General features: G+C 40.2%; 3 protein-coding genes across 7 annotated transcripts in view; all 3 read right to left on the reverse strand.

The window, feature by feature from the left end:
• The window catches only part of rc3h2 (ring finger and CCCH-type domains 2), a 30,196-nt gene extending 15,016 nt beyond the window's left edge, over nucleotides 1-15,180 (reverse strand). For 2 of the 5 annotated variants that reach the window (XM_042395165.1, XM_042395162.1), the window contains exons 1-8: nucleotides 14,639-15,180; nucleotides 6,511-6,839; nucleotides 6,247-6,364; nucleotides 5,291-5,524; nucleotides 4,220-4,395; nucleotides 2,427-2,627; nucleotides 2,202-2,334; nucleotides 948-1,066 (exon numbers count right to left, since the gene is read on the reverse strand). In XM_042395165.1, the coding sequence (XP_042251099.1) occupies nucleotides 948-1,066; nucleotides 2,202-2,334; nucleotides 2,427-2,627; nucleotides 4,220-4,395; nucleotides 5,291-5,524; nucleotides 6,247-6,364; nucleotides 6,511-6,741 (1,212 nt within the window). In that variant the 5' untranslated portion in view covers nucleotides 6,742-6,839; nucleotides 14,639-15,180. Of the gene's footprint in view, nucleotides 1-947; nucleotides 1,067-2,201; nucleotides 2,335-2,426; nucleotides 2,628-4,219; nucleotides 4,396-5,290; nucleotides 5,525-6,246; nucleotides 6,365-6,510; nucleotides 6,840-9,473; nucleotides 11,881-13,092; nucleotides 13,187-14,638 lie in introns of those variants that run through there. The other 3 variants (XM_042395164.1, XM_042395166.1, XM_042395163.1) reach the window with 3 other exon arrangements.
• A 2,628-nt stretch (nucleotides 15,181-17,808) lies between these two features.
• On the reverse strand, nucleotides 17,809-22,819 carry LOC121885896 (zinc finger and BTB domain-containing protein 6-like). Its single transcript, XM_042395707.1, is given in 4 exon segments — nucleotides 17,809-19,059; nucleotides 19,062-19,442; nucleotides 21,597-21,917; nucleotides 22,314-22,819. Coding segments are annotated over 3 exon segments (1,614 nt in total). The 5' UTR covers nucleotides 21,906-21,917; nucleotides 22,314-22,819; the 3' UTR covers nucleotides 17,809-18,135.
• A 1,699-nt stretch (nucleotides 22,820-24,518) lies between these two features.
• The window catches only part of plgrkt (plasminogen receptor, C-terminal lysine transmembrane protein), a 65,487-nt gene continuing 64,900 nt past the window's right edge, over nucleotides 24,519-25,105 (reverse strand). Inside the window, exon 5 of the mRNA XM_042394284.1 lies at nucleotides 24,519-24,756. Within this exon, the coding sequence (XP_042250218.1) occupies nucleotides 24,722-24,756 (35 nt within the window). The 3' untranslated portion in view covers nucleotides 24,519-24,721. The remainder of the gene's footprint in view (nucleotides 24,757-25,105) is intronic.

Here is a 25,105-nt window from a genome sequence, read left to right on the forward strand (position 1 = left end):
AAAGCAAACATACAAAAATATTTTATGACTATTATGGTGTGATCAGTCTTTTGGGGTTTTTTTTTTTTTTTTTTGCATCTTTTTTTCACTTGGGGGAAAATTTCAATATGCTTTTAATACACAAAACATCTCAGCCCAAGGGTAAAGGCAGATGAGTAGAAGGCAACACGCACACCACTTGATTTGTCTCTTTTCCGGTGCAGGGAATCAATTCCCCTGAAGATCTGAAAAAAAGTCAATTCCTGCACACATTTATCACCTCTGCATTGAGGTCAGTCATCATTTGGGAGCCTGGTGGGCGCTCTTCAGCGTCGCACAAGGGTCAGAAAATATGAAACCATTTTGCCTGAAATTCTAATTTGATGAATTATTTCATCCCTCAAAGAATGAAAGGTTTTCCGCAGTAAAGGAATTCATGTAAGAATGCCAGGGATGATGACAGATTCATCATAGTCCTCACCGGTATTCAGACACTATATAGTGTCACAGCCACAGGTTGTTTATTTGTATAAGTTCCATTACTTTAAGAGGGCATGTCTTATCTGGGGGAGTGGGCAGATAAGATGTTTCATATCTTAGCTGCTTTATCTGCTAATTGTTAGCAGTTATTTTTAATGCTGTTAAATAATTAATGGTTATCTAGATAAGCACACAACCTTTACCGATCTGCTGTTAGTGGACAGAGATCATTTTATGTCCTTTTAACTATTTTATGCCACAGAAAGGACTAAATTGTGCTGTAGGAGCCTGAACAATTTATCTACAGTGCAATTTCTCCTCCCAGGATTGTCCTTCTTTACTATTCTGCATTTTTCCACTGTGGAAATATTCTGTTTATGATCTCTGTCTCTCTCATTGCCTGCAGCCCATCTCATTTCATGCTTGCTGTGTTGTCTATTTTAAATAATAAAACTTTTACAATCACGTCACCTAGCACATCACTGTACCTGTGGAGTGTCGTGGCTCTTCTTGCTGAAGTTCTGTATGAATTCCACCAGTCCGTGAACCACCAACTTCACAGCCAGCATCACACTTTCCAGCTCCTCCCATGATGGTGCCGGGTCATCTGCACACAGATCAACAACATATTCTGTTTAGTAGAGATTTTTATCACTATACAAGGTCTCAAAAAGGCATTATATTACAGGAAGCACAGGTAGTGGCAAAGACAGAATTTAGTGTGTATCACTCTGAAAATATTGCATAAATTAGTTGAGATTGGACATCCTAATATTTAAGCTACAATAAAACTCTCTACCTGAGTTATTTTTGGATGAGGACACATGCAGTTTTGTCGTTATCCCCATTAAACAGTATGCTGACTAAAAAAGGCACCAAAAGAAGCTAAACATGTGTCTTTGATGGGGTTCCCCGTATGAATAAAGTTATCCTGAGGACGACATGAATACGCGTACCAAATTTCTGCCAATCGATACCGAAACATTTCATTAAAATCTAAAAATGTCACCCTCATGGTGTGCTGGAGGAGAAGTCACCAAGCTTAATTCTCTTTGAACCATGAAGGTCTGTGCATAATTTCATAGCAATCCAACCAGTAGTTTCTAAAATATATTTCAGTCTGGAGCAGAAGGGTGGTATAAATAGATATTTTTGTACTTTATAAAAAAAAGTATCCATTTAGTATCTGGTCTTGGTATTGCAGGGTTTGCAGACAGTTCCTGTGGGAGATGATACAGTAGCGCTGCAGGACTGTACTGTATAATAGTGATAACATCTTTATGACACTATAGACAAATTATAGTACCTACATCTGTGTTGATGTACATAACACAATAAATTACTCTGTGACAGAATAATATATTGTCTGACTGTTCTGTAATAATGCCAGAGGCACTTGGTTGTTTCATAACAATATAATAACTGACTAATAACTAACTAGATTCACAATACAGAATACATTTCTGAGTGTTTATACTGTCTGATATTTTAAAAGTCAACCACATGATTAAACTCTCTGCTTAGTCATTGTGCATAGATTACTAATTGTTTAACACAAGATGAGTCAGTAGTTTTGTGCAGGTTAATTGCATTTTAGTATGTGTGTGTTACAGCTTGCCTATTTTCATCACTTCTCAATCTCATTAATCTTTGTGGAACTCGACGAGCCCTTTATCTTGAAAAGTGTTAATAGTTCAGGCTCATTAGTAATCATTCGGGTGAATTCTGTTAAAGTCAAGTACCTGGATTGTGGTCTATGTTGGCTAGTAGCTCTAGGTGAGGTCTAAGGCTTGTGAGGTTGGCAGGGTCTCCTGTCCTCTGCAGAACGATTGTCAGCTCCTGAACGCTCTTTGCAAACGACTCTGGAGACTGCAACTGGAGCAGAGGATAAAGAGGAGAGTCAGTCTTATATGGCAAGTGGAGTAACAGCTCATTACTAATGACTAGCATATGATCCACAGTGGTACCTTGTCAATGATCGACTGCATATGTGACTTGTGGACCAGGTCTCCGTACAGCAGAGAGGACCACTGCTCAGGTGAAATTCGTAGTCCGGCCTCCATGGCGATGTGGACGATCTGAGCATCATGTTCTCTCCTGAGAGCCTCGTACGTACGAAACTCTTCCTTCAGCTGCATCAGTGAGGAGTCCTCATCTCGCTTAGTCACCTGAGGGACAGGAGGGGTCGGGCGATAGAGTGTCAGGGGAATAAGAAAGGTGAAGGGAGGTAAAATTGAGAAACAAGAGAGACAGTATGAACAAATGACAATCTCACCATGTTGTTGCTGATACAGATCAAATGGAAGAATACTCAGTCAAATATAGAATATTCAACCTCAAAATGAAACTTCACTCATTATCAGCTCACTCTTATTCACATTTGCCATCTTGGGTGTTGAGATTTTCTTGTTTGTGTGGAAGATTCTACAGTTTTCTTGAAATTACTGTACAGGGGATTTGTTTATTAGTGTCTAGTACAGTAGAAAACAATTTATCTCATGAAGGAACAAGCATCTGCTTTTTACTGCATAATTCATTTTTGCTCATTCAGGCAGAAAAAGGGCATGAGCACAGTGACTGAGATAAGTATTGGCATTTTGGACTAAAAAATGTGATAATATACTCAAAATGATTATGTTGCATAACTTGTTTGGTGAAATTTCATGTCAGTGTTTTGCCCTGACACCTGGCTGAGTGGCTGAGGAGACAATGAAAGTTTCATTTTAGGGTGAACTATTCCTTAAATCATAACATATTTTGGTTTGGGAGGTCCCAAATACTAAAAGTCGTACTTATGATTTTCCAGTTAAATGAGACAGAATTTTCCAAACAGTCAGTCTGTGTCTTCAGACTTATAAACTCAAATTCAGATCAGACAAAGGGGTTCTCCCCTTTTCAGAATCTGCCCTATGAGTAATCATCATAAGACACCGACACACACTACTGTGCCATCAACTATCAATTACAAATCTGCGGAGCTCAACAGTCAAAATTACAACTGAACAGAGTCAGATTTCATCCTCATTCAAGCATTTGCTGCTGTCCATCCTCTAAAAAGCTCTGTCAGGTCTTCTTTCTGTTCCTGCATTTTCATCTATCTGTCTCTGCATCTCTGTGCTGTCTGTCTCTATCCTGCAAGGCGGGGCAACAGGGGCAAATATAGACTGCTGTTACGTCACAGGCAGATAGCTGGCATTTCTGCCCTACCAGCGATGTCTGTCATCAGTTAACAGGCACAGAAATACACGCACGCAAACAAAATATAACTACAGAAGCCCATATCCTTATTACAGGTATGACTTTTAGGCATTAAAAGATATTGGGAGTATCATTTTAATGTCAGACTGAAGCTCACTCAGTTCACTTTGACCAATTTTGAAAAAAACAAACACACGAACTGTGGTTTTGTTTATTTCAATTAGGCAGTTTATTGCTTGGAAAATATTCTCTCTAACTAATGACATGAAAATACTCATTTGAAGCACGATCTCTGCAGTAAAGGAATACTGGTGGTAAATGAGCATCTATTTAAATACCCTTCATTAATCAGGTCATTTATTATGGCTTGGGTTCTTGGGACAGCAGCAAACTGTGGTTCTTTTGTTCAATTTGACATCGACCACATTAAAAGAGTTTCTTTTTTTTTTTTTTTTTAAATGGAGCACTGAAGAGTGCGGCTTGCTCACATGTTCTTATATGTGCTCATATTTATAGGTTTGTTGTGAATCTATGTGTGTATGCTCATTCATATTCCCTGTACCTTGAAGCAAGAGGCCCGGTAGAGCAGCTGCACCACATGGCCTATGCTGGTTTTGGAGGCTTGGGGGAAGCGAGCCTCCAGTTTCTGGACTACAAACAAAACCAGCACCTTCCTGGATAGAGCTGAGCCATCCTCCAGAGCCAGCAAAACTAGCTTCAGTGCATCCTCCTGCATAGCTGATGAGGAGTTAGGTAGGTGAATGTAGGGATAGAGCAAAGGACAGCAAGAGATGAGGACGGAGGGAGGAAGAGAGTAAGAAAAAGAGATGCAGAGAGAGTCAGAGAGAAATATTCAACAACACATTCAAACAGTCACAGGCGAGCATGCATACAGTATGCATGCAAACACTGAACATATTCTCAAATGGCAAAAGCTAAACAACTAACCATTTCATTTCTAACACATAGAGGTGCTATGAACAAGGTGTCCTCAGACTTTTAAATGAACTCATTCTGATATCATGATGAGAAACAGTTTCCCAGTCAGAATCTGCCCTATGAGTAATCATCACAGGACACCAGGTACCAGCTCCAGCAGTCAGTTTGATGAGGCAATCTAAGCAGGCAATTTAGACAATTCAAAAGGAAACCTCTGGACACAATGGGTCCAGTCAACCAAAGGCTAGTCTTTTAAAGTCACACACAGAGTAGTTAATATAAGAGCTTTGAACAGTCATGTGATTTCAAGGGTATAAATCCAACAGGCTTACTGTGACAGCATTGTATACTGACTTAACAATAACTCAAAAAAAGCTACAGTGGTTTTCCATCCAATTTTTCAATTGTTTGTATTCAAAGACATACAAAAAGGAGTAAGCGCAAGATAAAACTTCATTGTTCTCACAATTGTGTCACATGCTTACTAGCATGCACCACCTTTAAAATATGGATGCTAGTATTACATTTCACAAGTCTTATGCAAAAATAACACTTGTGGAATCTTCCAAAACATTTATCACATTCACGCATTTCAAATTAGATTCATTGCCTTGCCTCACAGATTTACATGTTTGAGTCAAGAAGCATGACGTTTATATCGCTGATGCGTGTACTGTATGCCATGCACACTCACCAGGACCCAGGAACTGGCAGCCCCGAGCCCTCACCGCTGCCCAGAGGTTGGCAGAGAGTTGCTGGGGATTCTGGTGCTGCAGGATGAGCTCGGTAACCGTCCGTTCACCCAGCGACCGGCCTGCCCGCACTGCCCGTACACGGCCCTCCTCCTCTACCAGCTGGCAGTTCACCAATGTCACCAGCTTCCTCTGCATGGGCCGACTCAGCACGCTTGGACTCAGCGTCGCCACACCTGTGGTAGGTGACAGCTTTGTGGTAAACAGTGTATGTGTGAAACTTCATCACCGTGACTTCACCGTTCACCGTTTACTTCAGTTCAGATCAGTCATTTTTAATCTGACTGATTTTATCTCAATTTAATTCTATCTAATAAAAAGCAATGGCACACTCTATAATTCAAGAGCACTGATATGGATGAGAGAAAATTCATCCGGAAATAACAGAGCGGCAGCAAAGGCAAGTCTTTTATAACCAGAAAACCTTCAATAATGATGTGGTAGGTGGATTTAAACCCCTAATCATGGGAGGGGTGAGCCCTGAAGGCATCAAATTCTCTCTTTTTGTGGTTAATGCTTCTTAGGGAACCAGGCATGACAACATGTGAACTTCAGAAATTATGTAATAAGTCAAAAATTACGTTATTGCAGCCAAAAGGAATGCTGCCACAGCATTATCACCCAGAATTAGCTGAAGAAAGAAGCAGAACTACTGGTCATTTTCTTATGTGGTTACACAGAGAGATGGATTTTTCTTCAGTACGATATAAGTACAGAAGCTTTTAGGCGTCATGAGAAGTGTGAGAAGCATGAATGCCAAGTTACACAGACAGCTGAATTGCGGCCCCCGCACATTTGGTAAGAAGAGCTTCATTTTCTTTCTCAAATGTCCTCTGAAACTCTAAAATGTACCATCATAAAACAAACATAATGCACACACTTGTGCAGTCACATGTACCTTTTGCTCCGCTGATAGGTTTTAGGTAGAGAGCGAGCTCCTCCACGCACACCTTGCAGACCTCATAGTGCTCAACCTCTGCCACGCTGCTCAGGCTCACCGGCTGCACATCTGGGACCTAAGAGACACGCGTCATGAGCACACACAAACACGCAAGACACAGACACACAGGAAAAGGGCAAAGTTTCGAGTTTGAACTTGCTGTCTCATTGTTACTGTCTCATTATCACTCACATAAACATGTCTTCATTCTTCATGACTCACCTGAGCTCCAACCAGCTGCAGCAGGGCACAGTTTACTGGCAGCAGGTCGATATCGGTGCTGATTGGTGTCTGATCAAAGGGGCAGGCCTTGCGGTGCAGTTTGTGTAGGCAGGTCTTACACACCGTGTGGGAGCAGCCCAGGCTGATGGGCTGGTGGCCGCTGCTGTCAAACTCATTGTAGCAGATGGGACAGGACAGGAACTCTGTCCACTGGGCTGCCTGCACTGGCATCCTGCCACCAATCCACTGAGGGAGGCGTCGCCGAACTCAGGGGGAATGCATGTCAACACGTCCTGACAACAGCTCCTGCTCGTCAGTGCCGAGTGTGACTGTGAGGAACAAGACATTCAGTTATGTAGTAGTAGGTTTATTACATGTGACATGACGTTAGCAATACTGTTAAAGACACAACACAGTAAACACAGTATGTTGTTAACAGTATGTTGTAAAAGCAGACGATGACACAGTATCTGATTAACTGATGTGCACAGTGTCCAGCAGATTAAGAAAAGGCATTAATATTATTACTTTTTGAGCTCTATCAAGCGCAATATATTTAGCTAAGCACGCAGGCAGTCTTCAGCCTCTCTTGTCATAAAAGTAATACATTTATTGAATTTAATGTAGGCCATAAAAGTGCTCTCTGTCTTTTTAAAAGAAGTAGTTGTCAAATTCTCAACACATTAAAAGGCAGCACATCACTTCCCTGTGAACACAACTTGAACAGTATTAAGCCCAGGTTTACATTTCACTCATCTCAAGCATGGATGGAGATATGTTATTTAAACAATGTCAAAAAAGATCAAAAATGTATTTATTAAAATGGACTGTTTGGAGTCAACTTAAAGTTAAAATTGTGTTGCTTAGCTGAACTCTAACACGGATACAGCTCTTGATGAGCATACCAACTCTCTGTGGCTGATTCTGCCCTCTTAAATTCTTCTTAGAGGAGGGTTAGCCAACAATACAGAAAATAACAATAAGAAATAGATATCAAAATAATACAACACTACTTCTGTTAATAAATTACAGTAGACCAAATATTTGAGAGCTGCTAGGAATTTTTAAGACAGGTTAGACCGAAGCTATTTGTTTTCTGAACAAACAAACTGATCAACAGTAGCATGTGTTGTAACTCCGCAAAAAGGTTGAAGATAATTTAAGAACAGCGGTCACCCCTCCATTATCTCTTGCATGGACCCAAATAAACAGTAAAGGTTCAATTTGAGAGGTGAGCATTAATTTTGGAGTGAAATCAGTCATGTAGAATCATATTTGGCTTTCACAATGCTCTTTAAAACAAATCTTCCCTTGTTTTGTGAAGTCTGAGGTCATGTTGAATCATAATAATACCGCATGAGCAAATCAGTACACAGACAACTGATAAACACGGACGGTATTCACACAGGTTGAGAAAGATAGAGCTGAATAATACCAGCATCCTGTGTCAGGAAAGGTTTGTAGGTCAAAGTCTTTGTTTCTGTCATATGTTCCCAAATGTCTTTAATAACTGACCCTCATATAAAATGTGACAATGCTACATGGTGAGACAGACAAGAACTGTATCACTTATTTTGAGTATCATCAAAAAGGTAAACATCCATATGAATGCAAGGAACAAACTACAATCATTCTTGATACTGCAGCATTCTGACAAAAGTAAAATATAGGCTACTTTACTGATTTTAAGAGATCTTTGCAGCTGTTTTTGTTAGTTCCATGAAATAATTGACTCAGAGGCTGGCCAGTGGTAAAAGGCACCGTATACTGCATGGAGCCTGTAAACGAAAGTGAGTTACTGTTACAGTTGTTTGGGTTAGGGTATTTATTTCACGTCTAGAATATTCAATAAAAGCCTATAAACACATCAGCAAGGAAACAATATCTACAGGTGATGTTATTTAGCGAGAGGGGAAGATTCATCAATGTCATCAGATCGAAAAAAAAAAAGCACCCATGCAGGTGCTACCAGCAGCTCGGCCTGCGATCTGCAGTTTAAAATCACTTTGCTTGTCGAAACACCACTATCATAAGAGATCTGTGTCCATTCCTGCTTTACTTTGTTTATGCCTCTTTTCAATTCACTTTTTTGCATGTTCCACAAAATTTTTGAAAGCATTTTACACCAGGAAATGTCTCTCCTCTTACATAACAGTACACCTCCTGTACGCTATTTGATGTATCATCCCATTAACCAAAAGCAAAGCCTTACATAAATAACAGGCAAACATATAGACAAAAAAAACATCATCCTTCCGACTCCATTATGCAAAATGTTTTGGACACAGTGTGCAGGCAGCGAGCACCTGTTGCTTCTAGAGTCTCTTGCATCTGTTCAAACTGCTCAACAGAATAACAGCTGGTCCCAGCCCTCACAGAGCAGGTGTCATAAAAACCCTCAAAAATAATCTATTCAAATGGGTTTAGAGATACAGTAAAAGATCTTACACACAGAGAGAAAAAGAGAAAAGGAGATTAGAGAGGACAAAGCACCCCAGTTAACTGACTCTACCGGTTTTGAAAACATGATGCAACCAGTGTTTGATTCTGAAAGCCTGTGCAGCCAAATGTGGACTAAATGAGCTAAAAAAAAAAAAAAAAACTGGCATATTTACAGAGAAACATCACTTATTTTGTTATAAACATTACAGTGTATGACTGTGTCCATCGGAGAAATCGTAACTCACACGTCTGGGAAAAATAAGGACCAAAAAATAAGACTCTGCTGGTTTTCTAGGCATTGTCTGGACATAAAAACAACTTTTAATTATAAAGAATAAGTCTTTTTACAATATGAACATGCTAGCAAAGAAAGACCAACGGGGAACAAGGAATAATGCGCATTACGCACGCGTTGTACTCATTAAACAATAAATTCAACAACCTAAAACCTCCCAAAAAGCTTTTTTGCCCTCATATCATCTATGTGGCGAGGTGCCACTTATAATATCAGTTATACGCACCTTCCAAACAGCCCGCAGCGCGCGTTGACCGCATTGGCAGCGTGGACGACTCCGCTCTGTCCTCGCGCGTCATATTTCCTTCCGCGAGGAGCCCGAATTTAACACCGATTACGGCCATTGTAGCCCACAAACTGCTGAACCGCCGCGTGAGGAAGAGTGAGGTAACGCTCATGTGATGAGACGGGTTCAGGGGGAAGTTTGGAGATGAAGAAGGTGGGGAGTTTCATCCAGGCGCTTGAGCCCAGATAAAACTCTGGTGCGCTATGTGTTTGCAGATTAGGGAGTGGTGCAAACTATGGGGGCAACTGTTAACCGTGATTCACTGGCTGCAGTCACGTTGACAGCCACCTGTTCCTGTTCTGAGCAACTGCTACATCCTGTTTTTTTACAGAGGGCTTCTGGCAGAATACAAGAAGTCTGGCTTCAGTCTCTGTGTCTGAGCAGAAAACAGTATTCCTGCCTACAAAGCTGGACAAAAGCCTGTATACTGTCACACCATTTGGAGATAAATAATATGTACTAGATCCTCACATACAAAATATGATGTGCTCAATACTTGCATTGCTTGCATGAATGGATCACTACTCATGTATGCAAGCATGCCTCACACACAAAAAGCCCCCATAGTCATGAATAAATCTAGTCTTGTGACAGGGAGAAGTGGGCGTGTTGTATTATTACAGCAGACCAGAACTTCCTCATCACACTCTTCTCCCTGGGTGATTATTTTAAAATGGGGAAATTGACCTATGAGCTCTGCTTTTATACTTTCAGGCCTGTTCACGCTCGCAATTCACCTCTAACGCTTTGTCGGAGCTTTGTAGCATAGGAGAAGTTGAGGATGTGCCGTTTTATACACATGCAAACATCAAATATCACGAGTGTCCACTTTTAAGAGCAATCCATCCCTAAAATTGTTGAAAGAAGGCTTTGTAGACTTAAGCAGTGATTTGCTGTGGCGGCCTGTTGAGCCACCCACTCCGCTGAGCAGTGGATGAGAAGTACATTGTGTCTTTACAGCCAACAGTTGGCGAGCTATCATCTGGCGCAGGACAGCGAGTCCACACTTGGCCCCCTCTACGTGGGGGAGGGCATCTGGAGTTTCCTTTGGCATGTCTCAAAGAGAGAGACAGAAAAAGTGAAAGAGAGAGAGCGTTTTTCAGTAGAGGTAAGAATAGTTTTTACCACGTGATAACATTTTGGCCCATCCTCTCTTCTTTTCAAGGGTCTTTATTAGATTTGGACTTTGGTTTAGAGTCATGGCGAGACCGTGATTGGGTTATGGTCGGGTTAACATAAGGGTAAGATTCTCACATTGCCAGATCTTCTCACCATGTCTGGGCTGTGCCAGCAGAAGTGAAAGGTCAGGTAGGATATGGGTGGAAACAAACAAACATGGTCTTTAGAGCATAGGGCTTAACAGTGTTAAGCTCACTAGAATTCCTACAAAATATATCATGTCAGGGGGAAATGTTCTTGAATGTTTCTCTCATGGCCAAAAATTGGGCCAAAAATTTTGGATTGTGCACCATGCACAATCCAAAATTTTTGGCAAAATTTTTAGTCAAGCATGAAGCTTTTTAGCAACTCGTGGTTGTTGTTACCCATAGAAACAAGGACTCTGAAAAACAGAAAGCGAAAGCAGAAGGAAGCAGAAATCAGCAGTCGGCCAAAGGGAATCTCATCCAAGTGGTAGAAGCCCATTTCACATGTGGGATTAGGTTATGGTGAGATTAAGAGCTCAGGTTAGGCATGCAGTAATGATGGATGGATGTGGTGGGTATGGGGTTCTCAGCCCTAATGTGTGTGTATGTTGCTCTCTCTCTCTGTATCCTTGCAGGAATTTGGTTCTGATTATGCTGCGCCACGACATTATATCTGTCACTTCGCAACTCTAGCTTGAGTATTTCTGTAGGCCCAGTGGAGTGAGTTGGCACAGTTACCTCTATTGTACCCCAGTATCTGTAGAAAGACATATCAGGGACAGCAGCATCACATCCATCTGTGTATAAAGAAGGTGACTAATGGTCTGTGTTTAGTGGAGACCAGACCAGGTGAATTTATGCTTTACAATTAGAAACTCCCTCTGCTGTTGCAATGTGTTTGACAAACTCTCTGGCATTGTAGATTAGCTTTGATATCCATCCATGAGACTCAGACGCTCAACAAGTTTTGAGGCCTCCTCATAGTCTACTGGTGTAAGACACGCACCAAAAAACTGCAGCGTCTCTGGGAGTCCATTCTGGCATGTCATCCCCTTTAGTTTCTTCCCGTGTTTCCTGTCAATCTCAACAATCAACTATCAAACAAAAGCAACAACTGAGCTGTCTCAGGATGGTCGAGCAAGTCCCACATCATCTGAAGGGTGGACACTCACACTTACATCACCCCAAAACCCTTCTGCTACACATGCATGCACATACATACATACAGAAATACATACATAAAGAAATAATATATGGATACATGGACGTACAGACTATACACAAATGCACATATACAACCATGGAGTATGAGTTGAACCTAAAGCAAGGGAATGTGAAGTAATATGAAGACTGCCAGCTCCTCTCGCTGTCACCGTGACCCCAAACTTAGAACATTCCATGTATGTGTTTGTGTGTGTGTGTGTGTGTGTGTGTGAGTCTGTCATAGGCTACTTTTGGAGACAAATTTCAGACTAAAGACCAGTTGACTGGGGACGGCTTCTCTAATTGGGGACAAAAGCCATGTCCCCAATTGGTAAAACGCTGATTTTTGGGTCATTCATTAAGGTTAGGGTCAGGGTAAGTCTCCAGGAAATAAATGTAAGTCTATGTAGTGTCCCCAAAAGTGACCTAGGACAACATGTGTGTGTGTGTGTGTGTGTGTGTGTGTGTGTGTGTGTGTGTGTGTGTGTGTGTGTGTTTGTGTTTGTATGTGTGTGTGTGTGTGTAGGCACAGTGTTTACACCGGAGCCTTGAAATCAAGATAATTTTAGAAAAAAGTTACTATCGCTCAGCAAAACTATCATCACAACACAAGGAAAATACTGATTATGATACTGACTAATCTGCAATTTACTACTTAAATCAGTATTGTGGCTCATTCATTTTGAGAACTATGTTGATGAACTGGGTAAAAAAAAGTAGAGCTGCTACGATTAGTTAATTAGTCAATTAACAGAAAATTAATCAGCTACTATTTTGATAATCAAATAATCCCTTTAGTCATTTTTTAAGGAAAAATGTCAAACTTTTGGAGGTTGCAGCCTCTCAAATGAGATTCTTTGAAACTTTTATGTATCAAACATGAAAGTAAACTGAATATCTTTTGATTTCAGACTGTTGATCAGACAAAACAAACACAACAAAGACATTTGAAGACATCACCTTGGGCTCTAAGACATTATAATGCAAATTTTTCACTGTTTTCTGACATTTTATATGCAAAGAAATGAATCGATGAATCGAGAAAACAACTGACAGACTAACTGATGAGAAATGAAAATAATTGTTAGCTGCAGCCCTAAAAAAAAAGTTTACACTTCATGACTCACTTTACTTTAATTCCATAAAGACGCTAGTGACGTTTTCAATTCCTCCCCAAATATGTCATACATGCCTCACACAGCCCACTCTACCTTTTAACATAAACTCAAGTATCAAGAGTCTTCAACACAGCCTTCTGGGAACAGCGTGGTGGGTAAAGCACAACAAGACTCACACCAACCACACCTTGGAAGAAAAAAAAAAAAGTACAATATCAGTTTAAAGTCAAGCGAGCTAAGAACATAATTTGAGTCTGACTGAAACACTTCTAATCCTACAATACATTTCTATTGACAACAAAGTGAAGAAAATGTAATCACATTGTGTCTATGAGAACAAAAAACACCAAACTTTCAATTTTTGGTGGTGTAGGAGGCAGCACCTCTCGGCTGCCTGTAACCACAGTAAGCAGGTAAATGGTGAAGACAAAGTTAAACTTTAACTCAGAGAACTGATGATGCTTGTTAATCTTTTGAAAGACTCCAGTTTACAGCTGCCTCTGGTAAGTATAAGTAACAAAACACTGATGCATTTTGCAATCTATCATTCAAAATCACATAAAATCAGATTGTGTGATATTATCATACACATCATTTTGAATTTTGTTTCTATATGGCCACAGCAACGGTTCTATAGCTGCCAGTTTTGCAGTGATATTTGAAATGCGTCATTGCACGATTTATTACAGGATTACTACATTGTTTCACCATGTCTGCTCACTTGTTTTTGAGTTTACAGTGGGGGTTTGTGGGTCTGTGTGATTATTTATTCATTACGCTTGTCATCACAGTGTGTGGGGGTAGTGTCTGGGTGGGAGGCAGGGCAACCATAAAGCTCACACGCTGCTCTATTATACAGCATGCACAGTATAGGCCTACTTTATGAACCCTGTGAGATGTGTCTGCAGTGACAGGAGCAACTAAGAGTTATGCAATTTAAGTGAACCATCAGTTTCTTTAAGACTTGGCTCCTATCAGGTTGCTTCCAGTTGCAAATCAGCGGGTTATAGAGTAACCCCTCTGCATGACAGGCTGCTGCACACTTAAACTTTATGATGACAGTGTGGTGCATTTCAGACTGAAGCCTAGAGTAAATAACATTCAACACTTCAGCATGGAAACTGCTCTACTATGGCGCAGGAGGCACTTTGAGAGCAAAAGTGATGCTCCACCATTCAATTCACTTTTGTCAAATTCCTATCACCATGCTTGTGAGGCCTAATAACAAAAACGAACCAGTCTCCATGTTTAAAACAGCATATCAAAAAATCCCATGTTGCTTTACAGCATGCTATGACTGCCTCAACTCTTTCTAGAAACCCTGGTTTGCTTTAGTAGCTGACTGTAAGACACGGGCCCTTAATATCAAGCACAACATGCCTCCTTATGATAATGCATCCAGCACCAGTTGCAGAAACTGATAATGAGCTGGTAGCCGGATAGTTCCAGGTCTAATGATATCATTTCTGAAATCTGTAGCTGCTAACCGATCTCACATTTTCAGCTGAGGAAAACAAAATCAAGTAAACAACCCTAATTAGCCTATAGACAAAATATCAAAAGGTATTGCACGCATCAAACAACATCTCAATTTAAGAAGCAGGAGAAAGTAGCGCGCACCTCTGGATAAGTCACTTACCTCACGCACAACACCAGAGCACCAGAATAAACATATTCATAGACATCCACAGGAGCGCATCAAAATGATTAAAAAAAAAATCTTAATCACTTGCAAAACAACCGCAACAGCCAGCCCAGGGAGATAATTCTTGATGCGAAAGGGATGAGGCACTACATTTTAGACCACTGGAGACAGGTCCCTTGGTCCAGTTCTGATCCCCTGCCCCCCTTTCCGAGAGTACATGACGGACACGATCGCTCAGGTACAGTGAGCCACACACCCTCAGCTTGACAAACCAGCGCTGAGAGGAGATGATGGTATCGCTCCGCCAGTGATGGTGCCCGAACTGCGCCTCAGACTCACTACCGGGCTGTACAGGCAGAGAGCAGCTGCACGGCTACACATCATGCAGGCCAGACCCTGCCTGGGACGCGGTTTCGTTAACCCTCCGATGGTTCGGATGAAAAATGCTCGTGCGTAATTGTCGGAGGAGCGGTGTGTGTGAGGCACTATTTTGATGTTGTGGGCAAGGATAAAAAGAGATGTAAAGTGGCAAGCCGGAACAAGCCGCTTTTCGAGGCGTGGGCTGTCTGGTTTTAAAGGAACAGACCGAAAGGAAGCAGAGCAGCAAGAGGATGCGCCTCGACAAGTGCGCGTATTAAGAGGAAGTTCACACACACATATACACACGAAGTTCCCGCTCGCTTTACTGCAGGAAGAAATAGCATGCCTATAATGAGTTTATGACTTTTTATGTATGATAGATAAATAGAGTATAACCTCCCTTAACCTAACCACAAATAAAAGCGTTCAGCTCCAACTCGTAAATTAAACTATTATTGTCATGAATAGGGTATATTTGAAAGTAACCAAAGTCCGTCTACTGTGAGATATGCTGTATTTTCAAATTGTCTTTTCATGACAAAATCATAATAATATCGTAATTAATTATTGTATACTGTATATATTGCTGTTTACCTCACTTTGCTCTGAACAGAGCCTTTTATTAGTTGTTGAGTATACAGTAAATTAAACAAAGGACAATGTTGATTATAGTGACTAGTCTACTGAGAGTGTAATCCTATTAGTTGGATAGCTTCATCCTGTATATTATAATGGACTTAGTCTGGCGTCTCAGTATGTTTTAATAGGACCATTGGCCATATGGCTTTACCTCCACTGTTGATGATTGTGTCATACTGTAGTACTGAATTTCTCTTCACTACTGTAGAGGTGAGCCCACTCATTATGAAGACATAATGTGACACATTGCTACATTGCATTTTGGAGCTGTATGTTATATACTTTCTATATACAGAACCAAAACTGTACAATCAAGTGTCCCTTCTCAGGGGAAGAAAGTTGTGAATGCACTTCTCTCTGCAACGTTTTACTGCAGCCCTGATATTATTGTTGTGATCAGAAACAATCTTAACAAAGATGAGATGCTTTATGGCTTGATGAGTTGTCCCTGCGGCAAGACAGAGAAGGACTGAGTTGATTCTGTAGAAGGATGTACGTGGTCAGCAACATGTAAGACTTGTCATCTGTTGCACTCCAAAATCCCCCCTGTGCACATTGTTGGTGTAGCAAGCTGCTATCTGCATATTTGGCTTGTTGTTGACTCAAAAAAGTGACTTTAGTTTGTGATAGGTACCTGTTTCTGTGTTAAGTGCTGCATACAGCACTTTAAGAATCATATCCGGTTCAAACTCATACTCACTTTGACATTGACTTAAACAGCAATTATTTAATTACTTCATTTGGTTGTTTTTTTATATGTGACTTGCTGTCTGGAGTAGGCAGTTTGCATAATCAGAGAGGTGTCCTTAAAAAAGGGAGCAGTCAGTGTTGCAAACATGGGATCAGGACACCAACACACTCTAACATCATCCTGCACTAAACTGGGGTTAAGGGCCTTGCGCACCTCAGTGGTTATGATGGAAGAAGAAGAAAGTGAACTAGGAAGTGACCTAAGAAAGTGCTGCATCCTTCCTTGCAGCTCACTGCAACATTTGGCCAAATGGTGAGCATGGGTGTATGAAAACTATATTTCCCACTAACATGATGAGTAATTTGACCCCTTGATACAGTCATGACGAAACACATGCATATATACTTGAATGGATTAATTCTTAGAAGACCAAAGTGGAAGATTTTCTCGATGTCCTAACTGCAGATGCACTATGTCAATTTTTACTCATCTTTCCTCCTCATATCCATCTCTTCTTATTCTCTTCCAGCTCTGTTGTCTTTATCCTCCTCATACCTCTTAGTCTCTCATTCATAATGGAGATGCCCTGAATGCCACATTTACTGTTTGTGTCTGTGTGTGTGTGTGTGTGTTTACGTGCAACTGTGTGTGCATGTGCATGTATGTATTTTGACCTACTTCAGGGAGATACTGAACATCAAATGCTGTTAAAGGGAATTTTGAGAGGATTTGACATCAATGGAGAAATCACATGATCAAACAATGTCAAATTAATATGTATCAGTTTTTGCCTAGACTCTTCTTTCAACATTTCATCACATAAATATATTCACAGATGAGAAATTCGGTTGCAAATAAGGCAGGTATAGGCTTCCATTGTAATGCAAGAGGACAGAAGTGAGTATACTTCACATGCTTGAGTTTATCTTTACCTATAAATATTTTCTGTCTGTCTTCCTTGATCACACACAGAAACACATATACTCATTTCGCACACACACTCATTTCTGTACTGACTACACAGCCCACCATGCATTCATCATTTGTCTGCATACAGACACACACGAATTTCCTGCCCGTGGCGTCTCAGATGCCCCAAGGAGGGCAACAACTAGTGTCCCATTCACTGAGATGAGTGACGATGACATTTCTGGGCCGAAAGGAGAAAAGGAGAGACATGAAGGGAAGGAATGGAGTGAGAGAGCATTGAGAGAGCATGGAAACCCTCTCAGCCATGCGGGAGAACCCACTCATTTATAACGTAATGCTCAGTGAGCTGCACACAATTTCAGTCGGGTCAAATGGTGAAGCAATAGTTGTCTGTGAACCCCAGCCTCACTGTAATAAAAGGAGTAACACTATATAGTTTTCAAACAGAATTAGCAAACAGGCCAAGAGACAGTATTTTAAAACTGTAAAGGCATTTAATATTTACATTACATGTTTCAGATTGTCTTATCAAACATTTCTCTCCTATATTCTAGATAGATACATGTACAGTAGCTTACCTTCCTAGTAAAGCAGAAAAATACATTTTGTTGTCTGTACACACCATAAAATACAGAACCATTTTATTTTAACACCTCTCTCAGAGGTGTTGAAAACAATGCCCTCTATGTGTTTGCATTCACTATTATACAGTATGTGGCTAATGATATATCATGATGAAACTTGTACATTACATGGTGCAGTTCTTTATTTGGTGTATTGTACCCACTGAGATCAGGAAAACACTGCTGAAGGCAAAGAAGGGCCATTACTACTTATCATTAGCCAGATGTTACAGTGCAAATGCATTTAGTCAGTGATTCTCAGTCTGTATGATGGGAGACAATGCTGTAGCTGTAAGTGAGCTCATCTTTGCTTTGAGGTTTTGCTTTAATGTTAACAAAAAACGTCCATGTGTGACACATATAGTATAGAAACATACAGCCATTAAGATCCAGTATTTAAGACTGATGCTAGAACTGTTACTTCCTCTTCTGTCCACAGCCTCCTCAAGCACGTTTTGCAAGCTACTCTTACCATGAATGACCTTCAGGTGGCGCCTGAGGCCTGGCTTGTGTGAAAAGTGCACAGCACAGTAGTTACACTTATGGGGCTTATCACCCATGTGCACATTGAGGTGGTCTTGCAGCATGGCCTTCTGCAAAAACGTCTTGTGGCACAGTGGGCATCGGAAATTCTTGACACCAACGTTGACACGGATGTGCAAGGTCAGGTTACTCTTCTGAGAGAAGCTTTTCTCACAGACCAAACACAAGTACTGCCTGTGTTCCTTCAGGTGGCCCATGTAGCTCTCCAGGTGCTGGAAAACTCTGTCACACCTCCGGCACAGGTACGGCCTCTGGACCAATACGCTGTCTGTATCTTCTGTCAACTTGTCTGTAGTAAAATGACTCTTTGACAGATGTGCTCTAGAGAGGCAGAAGAGATTGGAATCCATCAGTTCTCTACCTTCTTGCAATAGATCTGCCAGCGAGAACATTTCTTCCTCTTGTTTTGTCTCTTCCACCTCTTCTTCATCTTGATCCTGGGAGCTGTCCCCCAGTTCTACATGAGGAGCAGGACTACTTATGGTTGGGGAGGATATGTGATCTCTGAAAGCAGTGGCAGGGCATAGCTTACCTTTTAGGGCACCTATAATGTGATGGATTGGGTTGTTTTGTGAGCAGCCTGGATGTCTCCACCTTCCTCTGACGCCAGGGAGCTGAGTGAACATGCTGTGTCTTCCGATAACTCAATTTTAGCTTTAACCACCTTCTTATCCTCTCTGACCTCCCTCAGTTCTTGACTATCCACTTCGGTTCCTTGGCTAACCTTTAACTTGGACTGAAGCACAGCCGCTCTCCCTTCCTCTGTATTTGCTTCCTGGATGCTGTTGCTGGGCTGGACTATATCAATTTCCTCCTGATACTTGAAATTGGTACCTGGCCAGCCGCTGTCCGGCTGCTGGATTTCCTTCTTGTCTGAACATTTCTCTAGTTTCAAGAAAGCCAGGGTGGGACTGAGGTACTGGGAGACGGCCTGGGCGCACTTCTCCACCACCTAGCTCATCCAGAGCGCACTGGCTGCAGTGAGTTAGCTTACCAGTTCTCTTAGAGGGACCTACAGTAATAGATTTGTGATAGAAAACAAGAAAATAAACATAGAAAACACTAAATTAGGCAATAACACAGTACAGGATACATGGCAAACTTCCACATTGGACCTACATTGTGCTACTCTTTCACAAGCTGTAGTCTTGACATTCCATATTTAATCAAATTATTCAGGTCAGACAGCAACCTTAAGAGCATACTTAAACCTGCACTGGTGTTAATAGTAAGGCAAGGCAAGGCAAATTTATATATATATATATATATATATATATATATATATATATATATTATATAGCACCTTTCAGACAAAAAGCAATTCAACGTGCTTTACAAGGGCATAGAAATACATTGAAAATAAGACATTAAGAAGAAATTAAGATTGTATTTAAAAGACATTAAAGCAAGAAGACAAAAACAAGCAAATAAATAATTTAAGATTAAAAACAAACATATTTTATTTATTGGAAAGCTGCAGTAAACAATAATGTTTTAAGCCCTGATTTAAATTAGCTGACAGTTTTAGCAGACATCAGGTATTCAGGAAGCTTGTTCCACAGGTGGGGAGCATAGAAACTAGAAGCCAATTCACCTTGCTTGGTTTTGATCCTGGGAACACTGAATAAACCTGTCCCAGATGACCTGATGACATGAACTAGTTTTTCTGTTTCTTGTTTAGACAAAAATCCTTTAATTCTTGCTAGCCTATGTTTTAAGGTGGCGGTAGGCTGATTTTGTAACTGTTTTTATGTGGCTGGAGTCAAGGTGAGCACTGACATTTAATCTTTCTTCTTTGGGGCCAAAAACAGTTATTTCAGTTTTTTCTGTGTTCAGCTGTAGAGAATTCTGGCACATCCACTCATTGATTTGTTCAATGCACTTATTCAGCAAAAGTAAGGGACTGTAGTCATGTGGTGACACTGTTATGTAGTGTTGTGTGTCATTTACATAAGTATGGTAGGAGATGTGATAATGTTCTGTAATCTGAGCAAGGGAGAGCATGTAGATATTGAATAGAAGAGGCCCAAGAATGGACCCTTGATGAACTCCACATGTTGTTTTAGTTCGCTCAGATTCATAATTTCCAATAGTCCTCATCTTGTAAATATGATTTGAAAAATTTAGCATAGTGCCAGAAAGTCACACCCACTTTTCCAGTTTGTGAAGCAGTATCTTATGATCATCAGTGTCGAATGCCGCACTGAGATCCAGTAATAACAAAACTGAAATTTTTTGACGCGTCAATGTTCAGATGAATGTAATTTAAGACTTTCACAAGTGCTGTCTTGGTGCTGTGGTGTGGTTGAAATCCAGACTGAAAAGCACCGAAGAAACTGTTTTGCACTGAGAAAATGTTGAGCTACTGAAAAACAACCTTTTCAATGATCTTTCCTAAAAAAGGTAGGTTTGATATGGGTCTGTAGTTGTTTATTACTGAGGCATCCAGATTAGACTTTTAAAAGCAGTGTAATAACTTCAGTCTTCAGGGCCCTTGGAAAAAGGCCTGACTGAAGAGAACAATTGACTATTAGTAGTACATCTGATACTATGCAGTTGAAAACATCCTTAAAGAAGCTTGTAGGCAGAGTGTCAAGGCAGCAAGTAGTAGATCTAAGGTGTTGGACAATTTCTGTCAAGGTTGCATAAACTAGGGGGTAAAAATTTGCCAAAGTACCTTCAGTGGTTTTATGCTGAGACACAGGCAACATAGCCATTTTGGCCCAGATGGAGTTGCAGACTGTTTGTCTTACCCTCAGAATTTTATCTGTGAAAAAAAGATGCAAAGTCATTGCTTGATGGGTAGCAGTTCAGGAGGGACTGATGCTGAGTGGTTTGTCAACGACAGTAAATAAAGTTTGGGCATTATTGTTATTTTTATTATTAAGGATCTCAGAGAAAAAGGTATGGTGAAGTATGTGGAATACATTTTCTTTCACACGTGAGAACAGAACTACAACCACTGAGTGAAGTTTTCTCAGTCATCTGTGACTTTCATATCATTCAACGCCCACTCCTTTGTTGTATGTTCCTCCCTCCTGTTTTGTTATTGTTACTGTTGATGTTCTTTTATCCTGTCATTCTGTTTTGTAGTGTAGTGATGAATTTGGAGATATATTTTGCTCTGTTTTGAAAGAGTTTATGGAAGCAGAAGATCTTATAGCACCTCTAGGAGCCCGGTGTAGCAGGACAGGAGCAGTCTCTTGCCAACCTCCACACTGGAAACTACACCCACACTCATCTCTGCCCAGCCAACGTGGAGCAGGAACTGGTCACATAGGAAGTCTGAGGACGCCGCCAGCACCACTTGGTGACTGTGGAAATGGAGAGGCTGCACAGTGGTGCCTTGTAGACCCCCAAGGAGGAGTGTCACATCACAGAAGCGGTGATGCTCTCTCAGAGCATTCATTTTGCTGAGGATGGAGTCACCGTGGGTGGGGAAGCAAAAGTGCAAGGTTTCAGGGGAACTTGACATGTTGGTCTGCCTCTGTATGATGGAATAATTAGTGCAGGTAGAAGATTTGTCAGAAATGCTGTGGGCTGCATAAACAAGTATTATTCCATATTTGTCTGCAAGTACTATATAGGCAACACTTTTCATAAGTTTTTCTCAAAATGGTTGTGAGTCTATTTCAGTTTCTTAGTTTGTATGAGCCTGAAAGTGTGACTACATTTTTTTAAATCTAATTTGATGAAAGTTTTGGCACTCCTGGTAGATACATTAGGCCTACACACACTGATTTACAACCAAATCACAATCCCCATCCCATGCCATTATCATCATCATGAAAAGGTTTTGGTCTGCAGTTAACCAAAATCATTGCACTGCAGTCAGTAAAATTACTTAAAGAGACAAGCCACTGACATGATTATCCAGCCCCACCTTTTATTGCAGGCGCCTTCCGTGATAATGGATCCAATGAGAAGCGCAATTCTCCTTGGCTGTAAAACACAATTGCCCATGACATAACAGTGGTTGTCCATGTGACAGTTTAACCACCGTTTAACATTACCAAAAAAATGTTGACGGTCAGTCAACCCACGTAAAGAGATGTGATGCATGTTTCAGCGGTAATGCAACAGTCACTGGGACTTCCTTCGGCTTTCTGCTGAGGATCTTAAATTTAGGCTGCAGCGTGTGTTGCGCAGGAGCGCATGGTTTAACTAACCCATTCAGTGCCTTAAGGGGGGGGGGTCAGCCGGGTTTTTACCATGGCACTGAGCAGTCTTGAGATCATTATATAAATACGACAATTTACTGGAAAAATCCAGTTCATTAGGGGAAATGGTGTAACGCCCAAAACAAACCGCATGGTGGTGATAACGCTCAGAATATTCATTTTAGTAAACCCCTCAAACACGACACTTAAACTTTGAGAATTGGCTGTCAAAGACGGTTTCATGCGATTTTGTTTTATAAATCTAAATTATCCGTGTAGCTGTACTATATTAATATGATTACATGCATTCTATATTAAATATTTTTCGCTTTATATTTTTCTTTATTGAATCTTTTTCCACATAGACCACATTTGTACATGAACAACTGTAAGTGGCCCTCAGTGTCTGTAAGGTTGAGAAACCCCGTGACTGATTTGGAAACTATAAAGAACAGCTGACAGTGCAACAGTCATCAGTTGTAGCAATTTGGTTTGCAGCGTGGCAAAAACAGACACACTAAAGTGGATTCATCTTCCAGTGAAACAGATTAAATATCATAGATTAAAAGGAAATATCATTTAGAAACACTAATTCAAACAAATTAAAAAAAACAGGACCCATGAATAAGATAAAAATCAATAAGACAGTAGGATAATAAGACGGGGACTGTACTTATGGGTAAAATGAATTGCTAGAGTACAAATTAAGTGATTTTATTGCACATACTGAATGCAGCTCAAACTCTTTATTTAAGGTATCAGAGGTATGTCTGCCTTTTGCCAGACTCTTCTTTAAAAGTGTCTGAGATAGAGAACTGTTGCTCACCCATAATCTTACTGGCTATCATCACATTCAGAGTTCAAAATTTAGTCTTATTTTCAAAAGAATAAGAAAAGTACTTGCAGAAATTAAAATATTCAAACTGAAGTTTGGGCAAAACATATCAACACATTTGTTTTTATTTTCAGCAGAGCTTTTTATGAATATACAGTTGCTGCAGCTGTGTTTATGTAGTTTCTCTGTGGGCGTTTTTGGAAGCCTATTTTCACTGTATTTGATGTGGAGAACTGAAGTTTTGCCAGCATGATTCTGAACTGTATATCTCTATGAGTCTTGAAAATATGTAGGTTAGTTGTGAAATACATAGTCTTCATAAACATGCATAGTATGTTCTGCATTTCAGCACTGATACGGTGGAGGATGGAGACTGAGGTTGATGGTCCACAGGAACGTCCTGAAGGGAAACAGATGTTGCAAGTGAGTCTATTTTAACTGAACATGATTCAGCTACCCCTTCTGTTTTATAGAGTAATAAGTAATCATATCAATCACCACAAACGGTGGTCAGCAATAAATAGCTGATAGACTTTTATGACTTTTTGTTTTAAAAGAAAAAAAAAAGTCACATACAGATTTTGAACTTGTTTTTTCAAATGTTTTATAGCTAAAGAGCAAATGTCCAAAAACCGGCAGCTGTACAAACATCTGTCCTTTTTGGCAGCTGCAGTTGATATCGTGCCTGAGTTGTGCACAAGATGACTGTAAATCCTATTTGCAACATTAACTGTGTTTATTGATTTTGTTACAAAATGGGCTGCTATCAATCAAATTATTGAGCAATGTATGAAACAGAATCAGCTTTATTGCCAAGTAAATTGTCGTATTATATACAAGGAAAATAACTTGGTGTTATTTAGTGTGTAGCAGTCAAAAATATGAGTCAAAAATATACACAAAATTAAGAGATCCTTTTTTTTAACTTTTCAAAACAACCATTTCAAAGTGTTTCGCAAACAAGATCAAATAAAACAAAGGAGGAAAACAATCACATACAAAAAACAGTTTAACATACACAAAACAGTTAAAATTAATGATAAAAATAATGGATAACAGTAAAACATGAAAGTAACATATAAAATAACTAACAGATAAAATAATTAAGCAAAAATCATACGGTAGAAGTAAGTTTTGAGCAATGATTTAAAAGAGGGAAGTTCATTTTCTAGTCCAAGTTCCTCTAGTAAGGTGTTCCAAAGGGTTGGAGCCTTCTTCAGCCTTGACTGGGGAATAGCTAACAGGACCTTATCAGTGGATGTCAGGCTTCATGCCGGTGAGTAATGATTTAGAAGCTCAGCCAGGTTGCTCGGTGCCATTGAGTCCAGGGCCTTAAAGGTCAAAAAAAAAAAAAATTGAAAGCAATTCTAAAACGGACAGGCAGCAAGTGAAGGGAAGCTAAAATAGGGGAGATATGATCATGCTTTCATGATTTGGTTAAACTAGTGCAGTGTCCGTTCAAAATGTGCCTGTTTGGAATGGGCTGATTACTTGGCCTCTGGCCACTACTTCAGCACATTAATTAATTACATTAATACAGTTGATGTAAGGTATGAATGAGTATATACACCAACAACATGAAAGAAACTAACACTCTATTATTCACAGAAGTTATAAATAATGATTACTCTATAGTACATAAATGTTTTTCATTTCAAGTAGCCTAAAATAAAGTGTATC

The sequence above is a fragment of the Thunnus maccoyii genome, chromosome 19 (genome assembly GCF_910596095.1).
Source record: "Thunnus maccoyii chromosome 19, fThuMac1.1, whole genome shotgun sequence".
In the NCBI taxonomy this organism is placed as follows: Eukaryota; Metazoa; Chordata; class Actinopteri; order Scombriformes; family Scombridae; genus Thunnus; species Thunnus maccoyii.